Consider the following 11785-nt stretch of genomic DNA (forward strand, 5'->3'; position numbering starts at 1 on the left):
AAGTTGAGTGTATACGGTAAAGTTATATTCGGAAAGAATAAATCAGTTTTATTAAGTAAAGACTTGTGTCGCTTAAGTTTCGTCGGAACGAAGTTACGGAAAGTTAATTAACAAACGGAGACGTAACAATATATATGAAATATAGCGTGATTAATATATCGTTACATTCTTCTTAACTTTTAATCACAAACTCTTGTAATCTATATGAAAAATGAAGGTTAGCTTTTAGACTTTTTTTTTGTCACAGATGATATAACGATTTGGGATAACATAGTTTATTTGAAAATTTTAGAGAAACTGTTCTTGTTTCACAGAAATATTGCACAGTTAAACTATCCCCTGTAAACTTTTAGCGACAAAATTATAATTATTGTTACATATAAAGCTATTCTAAATAATTTGTAATTACAAGGAACTTCCTTATACGTTGTCCCCGAGTGGCACAACGGTATGTCTCCGGACTTACAAAGCTAGAAACTGGGTTTCGATACCCATGATGAGCAGAACACAAATAGCCTCTTTTGCAGCTTTGTGCTTAACTACAAACAAACTTACACATTATGTTTTCTTTAAGAATATTTATCTTAAACTTTGTATCTTTTAATGAAAAGTAAAAGATGATTAATTTTACACATTGTATTTGAGCACAAATTTACACAATTAATGGGCTATATATGTGCTCCGCTCACCGTGGGAATCGAAATCTGAATTTTAGCTGGATCACCGGGAGAAATTCTACATATGAGTGTATTTACATTAAGGGCTAAAAGTATATAATTGTAGTAATTACAATTTCACTAAAATTTTATGTGTTACTTTATAATTTTCATATATTTTTATACTCAATATCAAAAATTTATTGAATGGATTTTATTTGTAGGAAAACAGAGTAAATGCTCGAGATTTATATGTAAAAATAGTTTTGAATAAAGTATAATAGCTTCAGACTTATTAGTTTATTTCCAGGATTTTATCTTGATTTTAAAGCACGGCACTAGGGTTTCAAACTTTTTTGAGAGGAAACGTTAGTTTCTACATCTATGAAGTATTGAATTGGTTATCTTGAAGAGTATAAATCCTAAATTACGGTACATGTAGAAGCTTAAAGCTTGTCACAAGTAGTAATTCATCGAAGTATATAATTTTTACATCGTTTCACCCTTGCCTCTTTATATTAATAAGTAAGATCGTGACGTAGGTATAAAATATTATTGTAGGCTTAATGCTTTAAAATTGAATACGAAGAAGCTGTGTTGTTTCATGCTTTGAATGTCGAAATTTTCACATAAATTATAAAATTAAAAGTTGTAAGTTGCAGTTAAATCTAACGAGTTACGTAATATTAATCATAACACTCAGTGTGAGGGAAAATGGCTTTAGATACCCAGACCACGAACAGGACATGGGAATTAAGCCTATATGAACTTAACAGAACTTCACAAGAAGTCATTACAGACAACACCGAAATAGCAGTTTCTCCAAGAAGTTTGCATAGTGAACTTATGTGTCCAATATGTCTTGATATGTTGAAGAATACAATGACTACGAAAGAATGCCTTCATCGGTTTTGCCAAGAATGCATCATAACAGCACTGAGGAGTGGAAATAAAGAATGTCCAACCTGTCGTAAAAAACTGGTATCTAAACGTTCTTTACGCCCTGATCCTAATTTTGATATGTTAATTTCAAAAATTTATCCAAGTAGAGAAGAATACGAAGCCCATCAAGAACGTGTACTGGCAAAGTTAAATAAAACAGCCCTTGCACATAGCATTGAAGAAGGAATGAGAATTCAGCAAATGAACCGAGGACAGAGAGTCAGAAAAAGTGTTCCAGAAGAAAATAGTAATAGTATGCCAAATTCCATTGCAGGTACCCCAACAGGTAGCTTAAGTGCTAGACAAACACCAACACCTGGTAGTTCTAGTGATACAGCAAATGGAAATCCCCGGAAAAAAACACGTGGCCAGTCAGAAGTGGAAAATGAATCGGGTGGATCTGAGGTAGAACAAGAAACAATGAGCAATGGGATACAGCTGGCAGAACCTAGTGAAACTGTAGGGATAGGTAATGACATTGACTCTGAAACATCTGAAAGCCCACAGAATGAAATTGAACTTGTATTTAAGCCTCACCCAAATGAAATAGGAGAAATTGAACCAACCCTGTCACAAGTACGATACATCAAAACTACAGCAAATGCCACAGGTAACAAACATATATAGTATTTGCAGTTAATAAATGAGTCTGTAAAAGTTAAGATGGAAATTTATTAAGCTGCATTTTGCTGGATTAAATCTTAGGTGTAAACTATAATCATAGCTGGATGATAATACTATACTACTAGCAATTATAAATTAATTTGAAAGTGCTACTAATGTAGTAATCAAAGAACTTACTGAACAAGAATTAACCGTAAATGGTTTAGAATCTTGCAAGCATTAAGATTAAAGTGAATGCTATATTATTGATTGGTAATAGACTTAAAATAAGACCCAAAACTCGAGTGCTTTCGAATAGTTGACTATTCTTTGTACTCCTGAAGAAGAATAGTCAACTATTCGAAAGTGCTCGAGTTTTGGGTCTTACTTTAAGTCTATTACACTATATGTGATCCTTTATGCTAACTCTTTTTATCATTATTGATTGGTAAAATACACTTTGAGATGTGTTTAGAGAATTTCTATTAAATTGAAACTTTCTTATTTATGCTACCCAATTTTATTTATAATTTCATAAAATTCAATAAGAATAAGGTTAGAGTCAAGACTATAATGGGAAAATTTAATGAATTAATATGAAATTATACTTTACCAGGGGGTGACCCCATAAGTTTGTTGTTCACCAGAAAATTAACTGCACTTATGATGGAAAAAAAGCACATACCTAAAGTCTGCTTAAGTCCATTGAAACTGGAAGGTTTTAAATGTAAGGTGCTCTAAAATGAAATATAAGTTTGAGTTAAAATATGTTTAAATGAAACAAATATTTCCAAAGGCCAAAACAAAAGAGAAACCTGTTAGATAAAAGAACTAACCTTATCTGAATAAAAAAACAAACTATTACCCTTCTTGTACCTCATGCCAGTAAATAAAATGCAAATGTCACAAAATTTCAAGTGTAATGAATAAGAAAATCTCTTTTTGTTGAACAGTTTAATTGAATTATATAAACTAAATTTTTCCATATGTTGAAGCTTTTAATGGCTATTTACCATGTCACTGCATTAGGAATAAAATTTCAAGGATGGATAAGAAGCTTTCCCATTGGCTAAAATTGTAGACAGATTACTATTTCAGGCAGTGATGGTTCCTAGAAACACCTGTATGAATAGTAGTAACATAAAGAGAACTTTCATAAGTAGTAACACAGCATTAGCAATAGAACAGTTCTTGAAACAGGCACAAAAATTTTGGAAGTGTATGGCACACAGGGTTATAAAGTTGGTGGTATACTTGCAATACCATCCACTATTGATGTTACAACCACAAATCTTACACCAATTGGAAATACTTTAGTGTTTTGCCACCTTGATGTAAGGTACTATTATAGTGAGTTTTATCTTACTCATCTTGGGTTGTTTTTTTTATCCAAAGTAAAGTCTTAGCACTGAAGTGCAGTAGGTAAACTGACTTTTACTTTTCTGTCATTAAATAGTAGGACCTTATAAGAAGTTATAATATCATCAAAGAAATGTATGGGAATATGCAATTTTTACACATCAATGTTATTTATATAATAATGGACCTTGGTTAAAATGGAGGGAAAAAATGTATAAAATATCAATTTTATAAACTTTCATTAAAAATGTTTGATTGGTTTTCATAGTAATCACAATATTTATGTAATAGCCCAACTGTAAATACAAATGAGCATCAATACAACATTGATTTCTTGCCATGTAATGACTTTCTTTCTTCATCCTCAGAGACTGGAATTTACAAGACTCCCAGGCTACATTGCTTAGAGGTTAAATCAACCTAATGGGTTTTGGAGCTTCACTGTGTGTTAGTTATGATATATGTACTGTTATTGTCTAACTATCATATTTACAGGTTATTCCCATCAAGTTGTTGATTGTTAAAGTTCCATCATTATTTCTCACTTAGAAATGTTTTTTCATTACTTGGAGAAATATTTGACAGTAGATATTGATACCAAAACAACAGTAGGTATACTATGGCCCTAGCTCTCAGAATCCTCTTTAAAGATTTGTTTTTAATTCAATTGTTGGAGATGAATTGGTAGTCATCAGTAATTTTTCTGCTAGTCAGTGACTTGTAAACATTTAAAATGTGACTTTAAAAGCTTTCACAAGGTTCTGCATGTATATATAATTCTTTGTCTTTAAAAGTTTTAGGTTGCACCTAAGCAGTACAGGATCTTTTGTGTTTTGAACTTTTGCTCAATAGCATTTAATAATTATTGTATGTACCACTAATCAAAATGCATATATAAGGAGCTTGAGCAGTAAAGCCAATACAAAAAGTTTCTGAAAACCTTCTACATGATATTAATGAGATGCTTCTAGAATTAAGAAACTGAGGAAAGACCTGGCAAGTACTTTCATAGTTCATCAAGAGTTAGTGAATAGCTGGGATACTTTTGATTATTAGAGTCTGCTAAAGAAACTCAAAACTACCAAAAGAAAACAATGAAGGAAGTTGAAAACTTACCCTGGGCTAAAGCAGGTTAGGAAGTAGATGTTTGAGGAAAGGAAGCCTAAGATAGATATATTCATTAAAGATAGTTTAAAGCCCCATAATGGTGAGGGAGTTTAGGAGATTAGAAATAACTAAATTCATAGGATAGCTAGAGCAACAAGAAATTTGGAAATAGGGAACTTAGAACATAAGATAAGTACCAGTTTTAAAGATAAGTCTCTGAATAGTAGATTCAATAATATGCTTAGTTGCTATTATTCTAATATTACAAAGATTCAGAAACAAAATGGAGAAGTTCAGGGCTCTAGTTGAAAAGGAAGACTATTGAATAATGGGAAATTTAGAAACTTGGTTAGATTTGTAAACATCATTAATAGGAATTATTTTGAAATTCCAGGTTACGAATTGTTTAAATATGATAGCCCTTTTTTCAAAAAAGGAATGGAATGGCTTTTTATGCAAGGAATAAAATGTATACTGTTTGGATTAAAGCCATAAAACAAATGGTAGCTACAAAATTGAATCAATATGGGTTACAGATTAGGTGTTTCAGGGATATAAAGTTTTTGATTTGCAATTTTCATAGAGCACCTGGTCAAACATATCAGGTCAATGAGAAATTGTAGAATGAAATCATGGATGTTATTATGAAAACATGAGGAAACATATGTCCAAAATAGATTGGAAGTTATTATTTAAAGATGTAGATGTGAAAGACATGTGGTCCACATATACTCAGAAAATAGAGGAAGCAGTGTAAAATAATTATACCAAAAAAAGCAAAGAAAGAAGAACAAGAAACCTTCATGGTGGAACAGGGAAGTAAATAAAATGATATTAAACAAACTTAGGGTACAGAAGTTACATGTATATGAGGAATCAAAGTAGTATCAGGATTATTTGATGTATAAAAGGGCATTGAATAGAATAAAAAGGAAGTTTGAGAAAAATCTTGCAAAGAAAATGAAGACATAACTTAAAGCACTTACCAAATTAGCAAGAAGTAAAATGTAGACCTGGGATATAGTAGGGCCCAGGGGCTTCTCTGTGCTATGCCAAAATTGCATTTTGCAATTGTTTTACTTTGTTTTATGATAAAATCTAGCATTTGCCAATTTTTTTGTCCTACATTTGAAGCCAGTAAAGTTTAAACATTGATGTTTCATTCACATTGTAGTTACAATATGACATTTGATTAGAGATGGTTAATCTTGTCTGTATACACATGCCATATACGTGTCAGTTCAGCGGGTAATAAAATAATTGTTGGCTCATGGTTTTAAAAAATGGATCACATAATTGTATGGTTGGCAGGGTTCTCACTAGGATCCTATAGTGAAGGGTCCTTGACTTTCAACTTTTTTGTTCAAGAGTTCCAGTGAGATTTTCAAGGATCCCATAGGTAGAATTTAATAAACAAAAAAAAATTTAAAAAAAGCTCTTCAATGTTAATGAAAAACTTTATTTACAATGTACACCAAATGTTTACTTTCTGCAAGTGGAAAAGAGCATGTTAATTGTTCAATGAAAAACTTTACAATTTGTACTGCATGTTATTTCCCCTTATGATTTTTTATCACTGTGAAAGAAGTGAAGTACACTTGTGTGCTCAATGAGAGACTATTATTTATAATGTACACTACATGTTGTTTACCCTCAGCAAGTATTAAAGTAAGACAATATGCAAGAGGATAAAATGAACAGCTTTTCCAATAATCATGAAATGTCTTCTTTTGTTTTTAAAGTATCATTACTTAAAAGTGACTACTTGATTTCATAAGTAGCTTAAAGCTTGTAATAGTATACATCTATTTACACATAAATTTTATTGTGTTATTGCCCTTTGCACCATGTCAAATTACTATTCACGGCATATAAATTGCAAATCATGTGGCTAACGTGTAGTTCACATTACGGTATTGAATTACATAATGCATGGACCACTCGTGAGCATTCCTCATAAAAATTATTATCATTAATATTATTATTTGTTTTAGTTTATCTAACCTAAAAAGTTTTCAGTTTTTACATTTTACTTACTTTTATAATAATAAATGAAGCATATACATGAAAAACAAGAAATAAAGTACTTACCTGGGTCTTCTTTTTTTTTTCTGTTGACTGTCAATGAAACTTAACCCTACTTTTTTATACTAATCATACTACTGCATTAAATAATTTTTATTTAATTAAATAATGCACCAAAGAATACAAAATAACAACATGCAAAAAGGAAATGATGTTCCATGAGTATCACAGTTTTTCTGGCTTTTTTATTTGTGCGATAAAACCTTTAAAAATTCAACTAAGCTTGTTGATGTGTTTCTCATGGGAATAAAGTTGGAGCTGGAAGGAAGATAGACAGTACTCTGTACAGACAACAACATAATATGATATGTCATTTCATAGAGAAAAACTTTGGCTTTCTATTGATTATAAATAATAAGACTTAAATGTCAGAGAGAACTATTGATAAGTTCTGAAAGAGAGGATGTGGCAGGTGGGCGTGGCAAGAGAGAGGGTCTGATTTTCTATTTTATTGCTCTGTAACTAAATAAGATTGAAAGCTATGAAAATTATGCTTTGCCTGAGCAATGAAAACATTATAATGAGTAATTTATGTTAAATTTCGTACTTCTCGGAGGGATGGTAAAAAAATTAGAGAAGAGGAAAGACATAGATAACAAACATCATAGTTCTCATACTAGGGGAGATTGAGAATTTTTTAAATATTTCTTTTAAAATTAAGAATTTGAAACTTAAATAATACTAAACTTTGATATGTTATCTATGTTTATTCATATACATTAATGATATAGTAGTTTAATAAAATTTTGAATGTAACTCTGAAAAGTTGTGTCATGCACACTTTGACCTACTTGAGGTGAAAGGTTAATCATGTGGTACTTTCACGTAGCTTTATTTTCATGCAACTTATTGTCACTGATGAAATCTGTTAGTAGTTGATTATGGACAGCTGTTTGCACACTGTGTGCTGTTTTTTTCACTGTGGTACAAAGTTGAAAGCAAAGTTCTTGTGATTGCCTTTCGTATGGGGCATTTTGTGATGCATATTTGGTACCTGGAGGGTCAAATCTCATGTGTCCTGACAAATTATTGTGTATAAGGAACTCGGGAGTTTGGGTTAACTAGAACCCTGATGGTTGGCAATTTTTTTTGGTTTCCAACTTTTTATGAGCCAAAGTAGCTCCTGACTGATGAAAATGGAGATTGTAACAAATTATGAATAGACAGTTAAAATTTTCAATGAGTTTTTCTCATCAGTATTCACAGAAGAACCTCTAGAGAATCTGCATAAGCCAAAACAAATGTTTATGGGTATTATGCTTGAGGAACTTTATTGTGTGGACCTTTCACCTGATGTAATTGAGAAGAAGCTTTTGAAATTGAAAATGGATGAGGCCCCTGGTTGAGACGTAACCAGTTGTTTTCAATGAGTTACCTCCTTTCATTTAAACTATGGAAAATGCTTTTACATTATAGAATAATAAATCTTATGATTTGTCAAATGATTGACAAATGTTTTTTAACACAGAGAAATATAAATGTATCTATGTTGACCATTGAAATTCTAGATATAACTGTTTTATTGGTCAAGATTTAATAAAAATTGGGAATAAAAGAAATTTTTGGTTTGAATATTCATGGATCACTGTACTCTAGTAGACACTGTGCAAAGTTTGTGGAAACTGCAGATCTTTAGGAATTATAAACAAACATACGAAGATAAAAGTTTTGAAAATACTGTAAAATAGTACAAATTCTTGGTAATGACCTTGTTTGGAGTCTTGTGTTTAGGCATGGAAACCTTTTTTACAGGAAGCCATTAATAACCTGGAAAAAGTTCAGAACAGAGCTACTAAAAATATTGTTAGAATTGTAAACATAAACTATGAAGAAAATGCAACTGTTACCATTAAAAGTGAATTCAATTTCTCACTCAATTACTGGTACTCAGTCAGTAGTTATGAATTTACAGTTTAATATAGCCATTACAATGGTTACCGACAGTACTGGCATTCAACAGCCCATGACAACAGCTGCAGGTGTGGCATTATCGGTGGAGGAAGTGTTGGTTGTGGTTTGGTGGAAGATGGCTTCTTTCATTTCGGCTGAGGGATCTCTTTATCTACAAGCAATTCTGCCATTACTTGAGGACTTAGATCAGGATGATGTAGACTTGGATAGCCTCCCTCCCCTCCTTTGTTGTTTTGCAAATTTTTAGAGGGTCAGACAGCAGTGATATGGGCTATATGTATGTAGGGATGGCACGGATGCCTGTATTAAAGTAACACAAAGTCATTTCGATTTTCTTCTCTACAGGCCATCAAAAGCTAGTTACAAAGAGCTACCTGGCATAGTCACTCTATCTTCAGTGTATATGCCACTTTTCAGCTATCCAGATTGTTCCAAAGTTGAAAACCAGCAAACAGCCAAAACTTAGATTTCTTATTTTCATTCATCACCATTTTTCTTCAGAAGGCCTAGTGCCTACCTAGTTCTAGCAGTAACAATAATTTCATCATCATTTAATGGAGCAGAACAGTCTTTACAATCTTTGACTACTTATTTTATTATTATTATTTTATGCAAAATTTAAAAAAAAATCATTATCTAGTGTAAATGATGTTATTTCCCCTTGAAGATAGTTTTTTTACAGAAATCTGGTGTTCTATAAAAAAGCTTAAGTACAGAATGACACAGGATTACCAGCCAATAATAGATGAACATTAAATGACTGTAACATGAAGAATACTCGATGCTTTGTACACTATACAATCAGTGTCTTTAGGAAGCCAACTCTTATATTATGTATGTAGTTAAGGTATAAAAAAAATCCATACACATACAGGTCATCAGAAGCTAGATATGAAGAGGTACCTGGCATAGTTTCTTAATCTCCTGTGTATATGCTGCTTTTCAGTTATCCAGAGTGTTCCAAAGTCAAAAACATGAGAATAGCCAAAACCAAAATTTTAGCTTCGTTCATCATCATCTTTCTTCAACGGGCCTAGTGCCTACCTATTCCCAGCAGTAACTATAGTTTTATCATTATTTGATAGAGCAAAACAGTCTTAATAATTATCTATTTTATTATTATTCTACACAAAATTTATAAAGCTTTAAAATAATAACCTAGTAACCCACATATGCCATCTTGTAAAAAAAGTAAACAAACAAGTATTAGGGAAATAAATTACCACTAAATACAAAAATGTATGTAGGGCTGGCTACTGAGCTTTAAAAAAGGAACCAAACAAGATAGGGATGGAAGTGGACATATCACTTGATCTAGCTAGTGATCACATAGCAGACTAAGCTGTCTCAACTTTACATAGAGAATAAAATCCCTACATTACTGGCTTTTTCACTGGCAAAACAAATAGAACCAGAATTTCCAATCGTAAAATTAATTGTAAAATAGTGATAAAAATAGTATTCTAAAGTTAACTGAAGGAAAGGTATAATGATGAAAGCTGAGATTCTATTCAAACACCAAGCTTTTGATAAACAAAGTTGGGAAACCAGTAATGTAATGATTTTATTCTCCATATAAAATCAAGACGGCTTAGTCTGCTATGGGATCATTATCTGGATCAAATGATATGTCCACTTCCATCCGTACCTTGTTTGGTTACTTTTTTTCAAGTTCTATTGCTAGCCCTAAATAGCTATTTTATTTATTGATACATTTTTTTTTCTTTTTTGCAATACTTGTCAAATGTTCTGTAAGGAAAGGTCACAGCATGCAATGATCCAAGTTGAAAGTCGCTTGAAAGTAACTAGCTAGAATGATATTCTAAGGAATGTATCTTCTTTCTTTCTTTTTTTTTTCCAGTAAATAGTGTGCAATACCCATTTATTTTACTGAAGCATCAAGCATATATCATTTAGGTTGCAAAATAACTAACACAGCTTGTCTGTAATTCATGCAGTTAAGCAACATTCAGTTTCCATTAATAGTTATTTATTATCTCGTAACATTACAGGAGCTATGTGACCTACACTTATATCTGTTTGGTCTTGATAATATTTGATATGCAGCACCAAAACATGTCTGTCCATTATCATTGTATTTGCTATGCATATTTATTCTTCATATTGGCAGTATTTGTATAATAATGTGAAATACATGAAAAATTAATAATAATTAGTATAGTGCTCAGGAGATTCTAACTTCTGGACAACTCTTCACAATATACCATTGTTTGTCATTAAAAAATAAGTATTAACTGGAATATCTTAGTTCTAAGGAAATGTGAAAATTATTAGTTCAGTTTTACTTCTTAAAGTGCTTCAATGAAAGTGTGTAAAGAATTCTGAAGACGTAAATGTTTTAAGATACATGATATATTTGCATATTCTCCAGACCAGACTTTAACATTTCCCAACTTGTTTTACTACCACCCAAAATTTATTATTATTGTAGTTCATATTAATTGGAAATAGATGGTGTTTTTAGTGTTAAGAAATCAATATCCTATGCATATATATATATATATATTTGATCTTGTCAACTTAAAATACATTACACCTGAAACCTATAATGGTTGTTCAGTACTGTGTGTAGGATTTACAAGTAGAATAATATAATAAAGGAAATTGAATACATATGTATACTCATAGAAAGCTCACGAGTGTGGTGATTTTCAATTTTTATTATTAGAATGTTCATGCACTTTTAAATGGTTATTTCATGTGGTCAGGCCCCCCCCCCCCCCCCCCACCTATCCTTCAAATTTTGATGTGGTTATATTTTTCTTTGATAATTTCATGTGCATATACATGTTTTACTTTTTTTATCAGTAGATGTACTTAAGTTACAGTACTGTTACTTCTCTGGTCGTTTGTTAATTTCAGGTATAATTTCTTCCTGAGGAACTTCAGCAATACAAGTCCTTTCTTAAATAAAACTAGTTTATTCTTTCTCAATACAACTTTGCAATACACAGAATTTCCACAGTCAGTTTAACTTAAACACATGCTATAATTCACAACAATTCATGCACTTTACTTATGGTCACTACCACTCGCTTGACTCAATTATCTGTCTCTATATCCCTCTTCAATCTGCTATTATTTCTCCACTTTATTTTCCG

At 31.5% G+C, this 11785-nt stretch overlaps 1 protein-coding gene across 1 annotated transcript in view; it reads left to right on the forward strand.

Moving 5' to 3' along the window:
* Window positions 1–993: 993 nt before the first annotated feature.
* LOC106465898 (E3 ubiquitin-protein ligase RING2-like) overlaps window positions 994–11785 on the forward strand; it is a 14158-nt gene continuing 3366 nt past the window's right edge. Inside the window, exon 1 of the mRNA XM_022394390.1 lies at window positions 994–2208. Within this exon, the coding sequence (XP_022250098.1) occupies window positions 1371–2208 (838 nt within the window). The 5' untranslated portion in view covers window positions 994–1370. The remainder of the gene's footprint in view (window positions 2209–11785) is intronic.

Source organism: Limulus polyphemus, unplaced genomic scaffold (assembly GCF_000517525.1).
Source record: "Limulus polyphemus unplaced genomic scaffold, Limulus_polyphemus-2.1.2 Scaffold71, whole genome shotgun sequence".
Lineage (NCBI taxonomy): Eukaryota > Metazoa > Arthropoda > Merostomata > Xiphosura > Limulidae > Limulus > Limulus polyphemus.